We start from the raw sequence: 14,814 nt of genomic DNA, 5'->3' as shown, positions 1-14,814 counted from the left end.
GGTATGTTTTTCACCAGCTTTTCTTTTGTGTTAATATGGTTTAATTATCACTTTTCACAATAACATTGCTTTAATGAGAGATTAACTCCCCGTTTATGTGTAGTTAACTGCTGATCTGGGACCTTTAGCCAGGACAGATTACTGTGCATATGTTTTGGTAAATAAAAACTATGGTATACAGCTATATTTAGCATGTTTGACACATAAATTTGTGGCTAAGAAATAATTGTTTATGTTTGGGTAATTTTGCTTAATTATTAATAATGCTTAATTTTGAACTCATTCATTTTCTTGTCGGCTTAGTCCCTTTATTAATCCAGGGTCACCACAGCGGGATGAACCGCCAACTTATCCAGCAAGTTTTTACGCAGCGGATGCCCTTCCAGCCGCTATCCATTTCTGGGAAACATCCACATACACACATTCACACACACACACACACACTCATACACCACGGACAATTTGGCCTACCCAATTCACCTGTACCGCATGTCTTTGGACTGTGGGGGAAACCGGAGCACCCGGAGGAAACCCACGCGAACGCAGGGAGAACATGCAAACTCCACACAGAAACGTCAACTGAGCCGAGGCTGGAATCAGCAACCCAACAACCTTCTTGCTGTGAGGCGACCATACTACCTACTGCGCCACTACATCGCCGCCCTGACTGTATGTATAAGTTTAAATATGTCTGAAAACATAGCACACGCTAAATGGCAACATCTTTATTTTAAATGATATACATAGCATCATGCATTTAAGCCACATGCTAAAACAGAACAGTCATGATATTAGTCACAGCACTTATTATCGAATTATACAACATATATGTAAAGGCATTTCAACAGGCATCTCAATCAAGTGCACTCTAGCAGTCATAACACTTTAACATCAGTCATAGGTTACATCTTTTATAGTCTCATCATAGACAAATCAGCATTAAAAAATAGCAACCTTTCATTTTCTATCAAAACTCAGCTGTCTAACTATAAATATACACAAGAAAAAAAGAAGACAAGCTTGAATAATTACAGCGAGGTATGAAGAACGGACCCCAGGACTACATATCAAACTAAGATGTAAACAGGACCGCAAAACATGGAAATGATATGGATAGATCCAGCTACGATTATTTAGTGGAAGCATCAGGAGATGGAGATGGAGAAGACAGAGGAGACGCAGCTCCAGGCTCCAGCAGCACCACATTCTCCTTCTTGGGGAGCCAGAAAGCAGGATAAAGCGGCTCCAGAAACTCTGCCTGGTACTTGTGGATGAGCGTCATCCCATTCTCCACGTCATAGAAAGCCAGAAGGCCTCCAGAATAGTCCACGTAGATGCCGATGTGGGTGGTTTTGGGGCAGCTGAGTGGCGTCTCCACATCGCTGTGCCAGGCGGAGAAGCTGCGGCCGTTCCACTGCAAACACCAGGAGAAGTTGTTTCCAGCGATGCAGCTGTTGCTCTGTGAGCCCTTGCGATCGATGCTCTTGTAGGTCAGACCCACATGTGTCCCTTCACCCTTCATGTCCACCTCGAAGTAGTGGCGTCCCAGGTAGAAGCTCTCCTGCGTCAGCACCTGCTTGAAGTCCTGGAAGCGCTCTGGGAGATCCGGATAGCTGTGCTGCCATGGTGTGGTGTTGGTCACCTTCTTACACTCTTCTGTCAGACGCAGAAACACATGCGCCGTACTGGCATCCAGAGACAGAGGAGTGACGTCTGTGGGGGGGGGACATTACAGAGTTAATGAAATGAAATAAGTTATTTTATGCTGAAATGGAAACCTACAAACCCACGGAGGAAACCCACGCCAACATGGGGAGAACACGCAAACTCCACAAAGAAATGACAACTGGCCCAGCCGGGACTCGAACCAGCGACCTTCTTGCTGTAAGACCACAGTGCTAACCACTAAGCTACCATTACGTTTAAATGTGCTTTAGAAATAAATGTTTTATTTTATTTCAGTTGATATCTATTTCATTTAAAGCATCAGAAATGATTTGGTTTACATTAGGGATGCCACTCAATATAATATTGAACCGTACGGTACGACCTCAGCTGAATTGCGGATTTCTCGGTTTAGTGTTTAAAGGGCCATGAAACCCCCTCGTTTCAGCAGGGTGTTTTCACACCTCTACTTTGGAAAAAGTCAGAAAAGTGGGCGTGTCCAGCTCTGTTTAGGGGGGGAGTGTCGGAGGAAGAAAAGAGGCGTGGTGTAGGAGTGTCTATTTGGGCGCGTTGACTTTCAGAGTCAACACACATACACACACATACACACACACACACACACACACACACACACACACACACACACACGGGAGAAAGTGACTGTGTTTACATGGACATCTGTAGTCGAATTATTTGCCAAATTATTAAATGTTGGACTTTAACTGCAGTTTGGCTCTTTCATTCAGGGAATTCATTCATGTCCCTCGCGACAAACGAGATATTTGATTCGAGGATCTGCTCTAAGCGTGTATTTTTCATGCAATGTTTGATACCGCACGGCGAATGAGAGAAAAAAACCCTCCGCATTTCCCGGAAACTTAGATGCACACGGCAGGTAGTGTCAGAAAGTTATTGTGTGTGTTATTACGGTCTCAAACTGTGGTGAAAATCCTACACGAGGTTAAAGTTTGGTTGTGGTGCTAACATGTTTACACTCGGTGCAATAGTTAACTTAGTTCGATACGAACAAACTGAATAAACAAAGAGCACTGGTCGCTCACTTACCAAATCTGTAGAGACAGGACAATCACCAGCAACTAGAGCCGCGTCTTTATTAAGAGGAGACTACAAGCGAATCCGGATTTCAGCGTTTGCAGATGAGAACAGCTCTCAGGTAAACAATAATCCTCCTTAGACACGTAAGTTATTGTTGTCGAGCGTCGCGTACACTGTTAATCCACACGTGACTCCAGCTGCGCTCTCACAGAGAGAAAATGAAAACAAAACTTCACTGCAGTAAACTATAAAAGCAACACTTCACGCTTGTTTTGCCAACACAACGTGGCGTCTCTGCCGTCTAAACACTGTGACACTAATGAATATTAATGAAGTTGCACAATAGAGCGCGCTGATTGGTTTGAACCAAGCTTTACTCATGCATTAATGCAGCACACTGTAAGACGTAATAAGACACACTCTGGCACAGACGTCCAGTCTGCACGCTGGAATACACGCTATTATGTCATGACCGTGACGCAGCTTCAAAATTTAGTTTCAAACCGGAAGTACGAATTTGCTTGAAATAACGCAAAAACAACCAATTTACACTTTTTAGTGAAATATAGGTGTCCTAATAGTGTTTTTAGCAGTGTGGGACACATATACCACTGCCAACAGCTCAACACATGTGTTTTGGTGTTTCGTGACCCTTTAAATAATTTATGCGCGTTTCATATCTCCCCGAATTGACTGTGTGTGCCTGTAAGTCCATGAGCTGAGACAAGAAAATCCTCCCTATGAGTAAATATCCAATCACTATGCTCTAAAGTTCAGGGGCGCTTGACCATCATTCCACACTTTAACATGGCGAGCGGCGGTGAAGTGAGGCTGAGGCAACAGTACAAGAAAGCGCCGGCGTCTTTCAAATCTGCGGTGTGAGGACATTTCAGTTTTGCCGGTAAGTATAATGCCAAAAAAAAAAAAAAACGTGAACGAAAAATAACTGTGTGCAAGCGTTGATTTACACGTGTAACCATGACTGCACATCTGCAGCGCCATCACTCAGCAATATTACTGTCTGAAGGCAGGATAGCAGAGAAGCTAATAAAGTCCTCTAAATACACTGTAAAAAATGGCTGTGGTTTCAACGGTAAAAAACAGTAAAAATGCTACAGTACAAATCCGTAACCTGGTTAACGGTATGTTTCCTTAATATATACGGCGATATACGTAAATTGACTTTCCCAGAATTCCCTGCATGGCACATAACTTTTTATGCATTTGGTTGACATTGATATGGATCTTTTTAGTTGTTTCCCCATCAGTTATGTACATTAGAGATTTATGTTACATCTAATGTTGATAAACAATGTTTATTTCATGATTTTAACTTTATCTGTGTTACCATACTGGTGTTTATTAGCTGTGTGAATGACACCGAGCACCTTCTATATGCTGATACTCTTTTCTGTCTAACTGTGAAACAAAACGTGTGTAGATGTTGATCATTCAAAATACAGACATATTACCTCGATAAATTAATAAAATACGGTAATTTACCGTTGAAATGAAAAATTACTTTTATGGTTTGTACCGTGGTTTTAACGGTAAAGTACTGGCAACCACAGCAGCCGTTTTTTACAGTAAATTTTACGGATTTATTTTTTTACAGTGTAGCAACAATCCCTCGCTGAATCTTTCCAGAAAACATACCCCAGTGGTTCTGAGAGACACATAAAAATAACAAAGGCAGTGCGGGTGTTCATTGCTGAATTTGCAGCCGTTTTTGGTTATTGTAGATGTGGGCTTTTGTCATTTTATAAAAGCACTCGATCTGCGTTACAGACTACAGCCTCGCATTTTTTCAGCACCGAGATAATTAAGATGGTTTATTTCTGTTTACTGTAGTACAAAGATGTTTCTTTGAAATGGCCAAATTATCTTTATTAACTTCACATGTGTGTTTATTTTCATAGTGTAGGATTTTATGTTCCCCAGTTTGTACATGGGCTACCAGCAGCTGTGAGATTTCAGTGTTTTTTTTTATACAATACACTAGGAACTAGTGTACTTTTGCAAAACAAAACGAGTATTGCAATAAATTGTTTGTATTTTTTTCTCAACCTCTTACTTAGAGCTGCACAATTAATCGTAAAAAGATCGCGATCTCGATTCGACCACCTAGACGATCTTAATCCAGCATTTCTACGATTCTGTCAATCATATTTTCAAGTTCAGGAGAGAAGCAATGGTGGCCGCACAAGTCTTCACATTTTTTACATACATTGTTCAGCAGCGTGGACACCTCCAAATGGTGTTGAAAGAGTCACATGCTGTATTTACAAGATATAATTCACCTCAAAAACGTCATTTCTGTCTTCATTTTATGATGTATTTGCGACCGCAAAATCACACGTGACGTGAGCTGACCGTCAGCTGTTACCACAGAGAGGGCGGGCGCGCGCGCCTCTGAATGAAGTCTACTTTAGTGAACAGAACCTGCATAGGCTGTGAATAACAGCTAATTAAGTTTTAAATAACGTTCAGTTTGTGGCACAGAGTGATCGTTTGGGAGCCGCGCGGGAAGTGAACCGCTCTTAGCAGTGAAAATAAAACCGAAACTGTAGCTGACTGATTCCAGCCCCAAAAGTATCCAAAACCCGCCAAATTGCAAAAATACCCACCCAGTCTTCTGTATTCACGAAAATCACGTCAGTGACAGATTTTAAACAGGCAATTACAGATTGTAAGCATACGTCTCAAACGCAATAACTTAACATCAGAATTCTCATTAGCATTAATGACCAGGACAAATCTAAAGTCTGTTCAAGTTCACCATTCAAGTCTATACAAAATTTAGCATTTTAACCAGCAGTACAGCTACACAAAGCATATTGCTGTTTCACCACATGTTTGAGAATAACAATAATAATAGCCCATGCACTCATAACCTTTATTTTACATCTACAGAATCTAGAGGTGTGAACCTATACTGATCTCACGGTTCGGTTCAGTTACGATTATTATGCCTTCGATTCGGTTCAATTTGATATCTCGGTGCATTGACGATGCTTTCCATAGACAGTATTATATTTTAGGGGGGTGGCTAAAACAAACTGTCTGTATAAACACACAGACACACAGCAACACACTGTCTCTTATTCAAACACATACACAAACATAGACAGCACCAAACAAACAAACAAACAAACAAACACACACACACACACACACACACACACACTTAAGCCCTCGCAACAGGAAGAGCTCGCACTGAGCGGAGCAGAAAAACGAAAAAAAGCAGCACTTGTCAAAAAACACGTGTCAAGCCATGAGAACCGAACCGAAAACCCTGTTACAAAAAAAAAAAAAAAAAAAAAAAAAAAATCGAGGTATGTATTGAACCGTGAGCTAACTGTATTGTTGCATCCCTACTTTAAATGAATACTTAAAACACAGATGAACACTTACACTGTAGGAAGTCGTCTCTGGTTTTGGGGTCTGGAAGCATCATGTTCTTCTTTGCCGCCATAACAGCAAAAACCGTCGTCTTAATGCCCACGTTATCTGTGATCATCAAAAGAAGACTGAGTAAATTAGCAACTAAAAATGTTACTGCATGCTTAAATGTATTTCCAGATGAGTGTCTCTGTGTGGAGATGCTGATTGTTGCGCAGACTGACCGTTCTTACAGGTGTCTTTGAGTTTGTTGGTGTACGAGTTGTGCAGATTATCACACATCCTATTCGTGGAGCGAACGATCACGTGACTGAACGCCTGCAGTCGATCCACGAGGCCAATATAAACCCCAGGCAAAGACACGTCCACTGCCTCCTTCTTCCACTCTGAATACTCCTGGAAAACACAATGTTGATAATACTAGTACTAAAAAAAAGCTAACTAAAATGTTATTAGAGATTATTTAGGTTTAGAACCTTTTAGTAGAACCTTTTTAATGATCTAGGCACAAAGTCTAAAGCTCATGGCGATCTAGGCACAAAGTCTAAAGCTCATGGTGCAAAAGCATTAAGGGCGTGTCTGAATCCACTTTTGCTTTTTTAAGGACGGAAACATACGTTCTGTGCCATGTGGCATGGTATAACGGGGTTGTGCTTGTTCTCTTCATGAGTTCTGGTTGGGTTTTGTGCATAATGTATATCTTCCATTCAGAATCATTTGACATGCGCTATGGAGCACTTGCTATTTACATGGAGGACTTTGTAAGTGTAAACACAATGTTTCACTAGTGAGAAAACAGTTAAACAGAGAATCTGCAGCGCGAGGATAAAGAACGAGCCTCCTCCATTCAATCTTTTTACTTTACTCCTTTACTTTGGTGGAGTAGGGAAACTGTGGAAACTCACTCCACTGAAGACATATTAGCCTACATATTGAATTTCCTTTGTTAAGCGCATAACTAACGTGCTTTGCGTTGAATTTTAAAGCAGTTTTTAACTGGTCAATGGCGTCATCTATTTCAGGACCTCAAAATAGCAAGGTGCCAACAATGCGCCTTAACACACATCCTTTATAGAGCGGATCATTCCCTAGTCCACAAATGGATTTGCCATTTAACAAAACGTAAAAACCTGCGCCCGTATGAAAATAGCAACAAATCACGCACATGCCTGATGCGCCAGGTGTTATTTATGTACAAGTTTTTTTATTTTAAACAGTACAATTTTAAGTGTTTTATAAAGTATTTTATGATAATATTCTGAATTAAAAAACTAAAATTAAAACCATTAATCTAAAAACCACACTTGTGGCTTGAAATAAAATATACATAATATATACAGTTGAAGTCAGAAGTATTAGCCCCCTTTTGATTTTTTCTTTTTTTAAATATTTCACAAATTATGTTTAACAGAGCAATGAAATTTTCACAGTATGTCTGATAATATTTTTTCTTCTGGAAAAAGTCTTATTTGTTTTACTTCGACTAGAATAAAAGCAGCTTTATTTTTTTAAAGACCATTTTAAGGTCAAAATTATTAGCCCCTTTAAGCTATATATTTTTCCGATAGTCTACAGCAGTGGTCCCCAACCACCGGGCCAGAACAATTGGTACCGGGCCACATAAGAAATTATAAATTATTTCTGTAGAAAATATTACCCCCGCGACTTGGTTTCTTCCACTCACCCCCGCCATCTCAAGTGAAATAGACTATGCCAAAATCCACCACGGAGTGGGAAGAACGATTGCTAGAATATCTTAGTGGTGGTTGTTGATAGTTAAAGTTATAAAACAGGTATTATAGTGCAAATCAGCAGAGCATTTAAGGACTGTGCATATATGTGTGCGTGCATCGCTAAGTAAGTACCCGAAATCATTGCAATATGTATCCAAATGGAGTTTCACATAATCATACTCATTAGGGCTGTAACATGCCAATGCATACATTTAATTCGGCTATACGGTTGTATTAATGTTAATATGTTCATCAGTTGAGATGTTTGGCACAGATGTTTTGTATTTGATGCATATAAACCTTGACTGAAACAATCAGACCGCAATAGTGCAACTAGCGCATGCGCACTGAGTTGTTCATGATTACTCTGGATGCAAGAGCGCAGCAGTTGTGTTCACGTGAAGACACCCCCCCCCACCTTCTTTTTTATTTCAGGATGTTGAAATGAAGTAACTATTTCTTATTTTACTACTGCTAATGTTTTAAAATATATAAAACTAAAATAATAATGGTGTTTTAAATAAAAAATGTATTAATTAAAATTTAATAATAAAAATTACAATAGCATCACGGGCGACGCAGTGGCGCAGTAGGTAGTGCTGTCGCCTCACAGCAAGAAGGTCGCTGGGCTGCTGATTCCAGCCTCTGCTCAGTTGGCGTTTCTGTGTGGAGTTTGCATGTTCTCCCTGCGTTCGCGTGGGATTTCTTCGGGTGCTCCGGTTTCCCCCACAGTCCAAAAACATGCAGAACAAGTGAACTGGGTAGACTAAATTATCCGTAGTGTATGAGTGTGTGTGTGTGGATGTTTCCCAGAGATGGGTTGCGGCTGGAAGGGCATCTGCTGCGCACAAACATGCTGGATAAGTTGGCGGTTCATTCCACTGTGGCGGCCCAGGATAAATAAAGGGACTAAGCCGACAAGAAAATGAATGAATGACAATAGCATCACAGCGACACAACAAGAACACTGACTTAAACCAAAATGTTTACTTCCACTTAACAAAAATACTACCTGTTGCTTAAAATGCATTTAGAGGGGCAGTTCACCCTCAAAAATTAAAATTTCCCCACCATTCAAGGTGTTGTAAACTGTTGAACAAAACAACAAATTCTGAAGAAAGTAAAAAAAATTAACAAATTGCCACTGACATCTATTGTGTAAAAATCTAAAATATTTTGGAAATCAATGACTTTTGATTTTTTAAGCATTCTTCAGTATATTTTCCTTTGTGTTTAACAGAAGAAACTCATGCTTGAAACATTTATGAGTAAATAATGACAGAATTGTCCCCTTAAATGTTTCTGTATTTAGCTCAGGAGCCAGTAAACCTCATCAGTACCTGCAGGAAGTGTATGTCGTGCTTGTTCTTGCTGATCTTCTGGACTCTGCTCTGTGTTTTCTTGAGTTCAGCGCAGCGCTGCTCCAGATGCACCCGTATGCCATCGGCCTGCCGCAGCGCCTGCCGCTCCTCCGCCTCCAGCAGCTCACACACATCCCGCTTCACCTGCTCCACTGCGGCCTGCAGGATACTGAACTGCTCCTCCATCACAGCCCGCACCTCCTGCACTGAGCCCTAAACACACACAGACAGAGATTCAGACACACACACACACACACACACACACACACACACACACACTTCATCTATCATGGATCAGCTGTGATCGCCGTTATCGCACTCATCAGTGAACAGTGCCAGAGGATTACAGCCAATCACAGCCCTTTCTGTTGAGCGCGTGACCAATCATAGGCGTGTACGATCTCACTCGACAAGGCTAAAACACAGAAACTCAATTTAATTTAAGCACAATTTACTGTGTGTGGGTTTGCTGGATAGTCTTTCACCAGCACGCGCAGTGTTGCCAGATGTAGCTGACCGATTCCAGCCCAAAAATGTGTGATTTGGTTCTGTGGAGGTAAAAAGTAAAGACTAGGGTATAGGGGGAGTCTGGGGCAGGGGGGCGTGCTTATGCAAAACCACCCAAATATTCACTACCTGCCTACGTCATCTTTTACCTGCACAATCGAATTCAAAACCGCTCAATCTGGCAACACGCATGTCAGCAGAACGAGTTTTCTCCTCGTTTAACATGGATCAGCTGTGATCGCCGCTATCGCACTTACCAGTGAACAGTGCCAGAGCACTACAGCCAATCACAGCCCTTTCTGTTAAGCGTGACCAATCATATGGGTGTTCGATCTCACTCGACAAGGCTAAAAAAGCGAGCGGGATATTTACATTTATTTGCTTTAAATGCTCATGTCGTTCTGTGCATGTGCTTGAGTTTTTAAAGGTAGTTCATATATCTGGCTGCTTGTATTAAAGGTCAAAACTGCATTGCAAATAATATATGAATATATTAATACATTTTAATACGAAAAACCTTGTGCGGTAAAGTAAAATATCAAATTGTTTATGGAAAGCATCATCAATGCACCGTGATGTACAAGTCTGCATTCCCGCAGGTGTGGATCTTTATTTTTTTTTCAGTTTCATTCAGTTTCTAATGACACTATTACGTCTTTTTCAAGAAAACAGCTATTTTAGAGCTTCAAATGTTTAACAACCTTACAGTTTTACATGTCTTAACAATAAAAAATAAAAAATAAAAAAAAATTCAATTTAGGTGAGGTTCTAATACGGGTCTAAGGGTATGGTAACCCAACGTGCTGACCACTGGACCACAATGGCCCTATAAAACTGGTGTGGCCGGAATGATACTTATGATTACCCTGCATGATACATGTTGCTCACGGGGCTGCGAGACAATAAATAAGAAGAGCGGAGCTGCGGCAAAATAATGGATAAAAAGAGTGAGGATATGGTCAAATAAATGAATAAATTAAAAAAAAAGTGCGACTGCTGCTTTCTCCGTTCGCCATGCTGGAGAGGAACAGTCTGCACAAAAGAAGCGCAGAGTTGGTTTCATTGAATACGGCTCTCATCTGATTGGCTGAAAGGTACGAGTGGCCCTGACTCTGGCAGGAAAGTCTCAAAAATACACACACGCGTATCCAGGGGGAGTCGTACGTGAAAGAGGATTTGCACATTCTCATTCAGGATGAACTCGCAAGTTTTAAACATTCAAAACTTTTTGTACACTCCTATACATTTGCAAATGGTGTTTTGCATTTGTGAAACGTATTTTATGAAAATGTATTTTTATTTTGTGCACGTGAAATTTTTTTGTGAATATAAATAAAAAATTTACGCACGTGAATTTGATTTTATGCACGTGAATTTGGCTACGCATATGTACATTGTGTGTTTTGCGTAAATGTCTTTTGAGACTAATCTGGTTCCATATAGCGGGATCGGGCGCGGCGGGTAGAAAACGAGGTGGGTCGGGCAGCGGGACAACAAATGCTTAATATAAGCGGGAGCGGTCGGGTTCGGGGTAAAACCTGGCAGGTGCGGGCGGGAGCGGGATTCAAAATTTAGTCCCGCGCAGATCTCTACCGTGATGCACCAAGATATCGAATTTAACCAAATCAATGCCATGACAATCATAACTGAACTGAACCATGAGACCAGTGTAGGTTCACACCTCTAAGGAAAAGCATGGTAAAACATGGTAATATTTGTATTCCTATTCATTCATTAATGAGAAGTTGCTACTTCAACATGGCTTCAGTTTTTAAAGTTATTAAGCTTCAATTGTTTCATAAAAATAACAATTCTTTAGCTCCGACCTAGACATACTGTATCAGTATACAGATTTTAAATGCACCATGAAGGATAAGAAACTGACCAGGGAAGCATTTCCACTATGCTCCAGTTAATACTAGTGACGCACTGGTAAAACAACTCTGAAATACTGTATATTTAAAATGACGACTGTACAGCGGATTATTTAGTAGGTAAATGATTTAGATTTTTTAACAAATTTCCTCAAATCAAGCCGTCTGTGTAAATGTACGGACGAAGTCTCGTTTATTATTGAATATTCAGTTTTACTAGTAAATGTGGCATGTTTTGTGCAGTATGTGATGTCTTACCTCTATAGACACAGTGTTGACCTGCAGCTTGTTAATGGCGTTTTCTGCGGCCGTCATCGTCTTCAGCATTTCTGTCTGCTTGTCCTGAAGCTCTTTCTGTAGACACACAAACACACACACACACACACACACACACACACACACACACACACACACACACACACACACACACACACACACACACACACACACACACACACACACACACACACACACACACACACACACACACACACACCCTGTTATTTAAAAAACATTAAAACTAACCACCTGTACATTACTTTTAATTATAATTAAAATGATTATTATTAGGCAGTGGCGCAGTGGGTAGCACGTTCGCCTCACAGCAAGAAGGTCGCAGGTTCGATCCTCGGCTCAGTTGGCGTTTCTGTGTGGAGTTTGCATGTTCTCCCTGCGTTCGCGTGGGTTTCCTCCGGGTGCTCCGGTTTCCCCCACAGTCCAAAGGTAAAGGTGAATTGGACAGGCTAAATTGTCCGTAGTGTATGAGTGTGTGTGTGAATGTGTGTGTGGATGTTTCCCAGAGATGGGTTGCGGCTGGAAGGGCATCCGCTGCGTAAAAAACTTGCTGGATAAGTTGGTGGTTCATTCCGCTGTGGCGACCCCGGATTAATAAAAGAACTAAGCCTACAGTAAATAATATTATTATTATATAAACTGTGAAAAATATCTGTTGATTAAAAGTGTCTGTAGATTGATCATTAGTGTGATGGATTTCCTTGTAATAAGGAAAAAAGGGCCGCAACGATAATTTACTTTCTGCACTCAAAAGCTGAAATTCGGACCAAACCGCGTGACATGCTCTCGAAATCAGCTGATATTTGGCAGCTTCATCAAGGGTTGCATTGCATGCTGAATGTGCTGTTATAGGCTGGAAAGCAAATGTTGTCAGGGCTTCCAGAAAATCACTTCGTTACTTTCGTCCTCGCTCTCCCCTACTATTGAGTAAGGTCAATATGGTCAATAATACCTGAGGAAATCCAACACACCGGCTTTATAATAGTTTGTTTTGCTCTCTCTCTCTCTCATATAGCTGCGTATAATAGCAGATCACAGTTCTCCCAGTTGGCAAAACACAGAGATTTGATCCAGTCCTCACACAGTGAAGCGTCATTACCAATGCTAGACGCCCTCCCTGCACCAGAAATGAGCAGTTAAAACCACTGACTTCCATAGTAGGAAAAACAAATACTATAGAAGTCAATTCCAGCTATGTTCAAGGATAAAAAAACAAAAACAGAATTTAATATCACGATCACTTTAACATAGCATATCTAACAAGTGTTTGAATTTTACACAAGTCTAAAACAATCAAATCAAGTAGCGGGAAGATATTGTGGATGTATGTTCAGTATACAGTCAATGACAAGTGAAGAAATCAAACACAGCGGCTGTATAATATAAATCAGCTGATATTTGGCAGCTCCATCATGCATTGCATTCTGAATGCGCTGTTATAGGCTGGAAAGCAAATGCTGTCAGGGCTTCCAGAAAATCACTTCGTTACTTTCGTCCTCGCTCTCCTCTCTTATTGAATTAGCTCAATATGGTCAATAATACCTGAGGAATTCCAACACACCGGCTTTATAATAGTTTGTTTTGCTCTCTCTCTCATATATAGCTGCGTATAACAGCAGATCACAGTTCTCCCAGTTGGCAAAACACAGAGATTTGATCCAGTCCTCACACAGTGAATCCTCATTACCAATGATAGATGCCCTTTTTGCACCTGAAATGAGCAAGTGAAAGCATTGACTTCCATAGTAAGGAAAAAAGAAATGCTGTAGAAGTCAATTCCAGCTTTCTTCAAGGACAAGTAACCAATAACAGAATTAAATATTACTATAACTTTAACATGGCTTATCTAACAAGTGTTTAAATTTTACACTCGACTCTAAAAAGATGTTGGGTATACGTGTTCAGTATACAGTCAATGATAAGTGTAGAAATCGAACACACCGGCTTTATAATCTAAATCAGCTGATATCTGGGAGCTCCATCATGGGTTGCATGCTGAATGAGCCGTTACAGCCTGGAAAGCAAATGTTGTCAGGGCTTACAGAAAATCCCTTTGTTACTTTCGTCCCATGTTACTTTTATCCTCACTCTCCCTTACTATTAAGTAAGGTCAATATGGCCAATAATAAGTGAAGAAATCTAACACACCGGCTTTATATCAGTTGCATATAATAGCAGATCACAGTTCTCCCAGATGGCAAAACAAAGAGATTTGATCCAGTCCGCACACAGTGAAACGTCCTTACTGACGATAGACGCCCTCCCTGCGCCCGAAATGAGCAGTTAAAACCACTGACTTCCATAGTAGGAAAAACAAATACTATAGAAGTCAATTCCAGCATGGAAAGCAGATGTTGTCAGGGCTTCCCAAAAATCACTTTGCTACTTTCGTCCCTGCTCTCTCCTAAATAATGAGCATTTTTTTTTACTTATTATTTATTATTTATTTTTTTAATGGGTGTTCACCTTTTTTCAGATAAGACAGTGGAGATTTTACAGACAGGCAAGTGTGAGGAGCAGAGATAGGGGAAGGATTGGCAATGGACATCGAGCCGGGAATAGAACTCAGGTCGCCGTGAGCACCTTGGTGCTATGTGTTGACGCACTAACCACTAGGCTATTGGCACCGACCATTTTTTATTTTTATTTTTAACCGTCCCTTTAAGATGATTCTTACACGCTTTTCAGAATTTAAATTAAATCTTAAAAAAAAGGTTTTGTTGAATCTGCCCCAGGCCTCAGAGTCTTTGTTTTCAGTGTTCAGTGTTTTTCTCTGCATTCCTCCAACAGGTTCAGACAGAAACTTCCTCTCTAGGCTGACAATCTGAATGTGTTACGCTTCTCCTATGGCTTTGCTAAAGGGAACACCTTCAACAATACAGCTTTTCATGCATGCAAAGGCATTGTGCTTCCCTCCACCCT

The 14,814-nt window shown here is 40.7% G+C and overlaps 1 protein-coding gene and 1 long non-coding RNA gene across 2 annotated transcripts in view; one reads left to right on the top strand and one right to left on the bottom strand.

Moving 5' to 3' along the window:
- The window catches only part of LOC147841586 (uncharacterized), a 17,795-nt gene extending 3,034 nt beyond the window's left edge, over nt 1-14,761 (top strand). The window contains exon 2 of the long non-coding RNA XR_015504759.1: nt 14,683-14,761. This is a non-coding gene — a long non-coding RNA (uncharacterized LOC147841586). The remainder of the gene's footprint in view (nt 1-14,682) is intronic.
- Nucleotides 710-14,814, bottom strand: part of trim16 (tripartite motif containing 16) — a gene marked incomplete in the record, with an annotated part of 35,519 nt that continues 21,414 nt past the window's right edge. Inside the window, 5 exon segments of the mRNA NM_001328162.1 lie at nt 710-1,713; nt 6,136-6,231; nt 6,348-6,519; nt 9,197-9,430; nt 11,857-11,952. Coding sequence (NP_001315091.1) covers nt 1,130-1,713; nt 6,136-6,231; nt 6,348-6,519; nt 9,197-9,430; nt 11,857-11,952 — 1,182 coding nt within the window.

This window comes from Danio rerio, chromosome 12, assembly GCF_052040795.2.
Source record: "Danio rerio strain M-AB ecotype USA chromosome 12, GRCz13ab, whole genome shotgun sequence".
NCBI classification, from domain to species: domain Eukaryota; kingdom Metazoa; phylum Chordata; class Actinopteri; order Cypriniformes; family Danionidae; genus Danio; species Danio rerio.
This window is presented reverse-complemented; position numbering and strand designations above follow the sequence as displayed.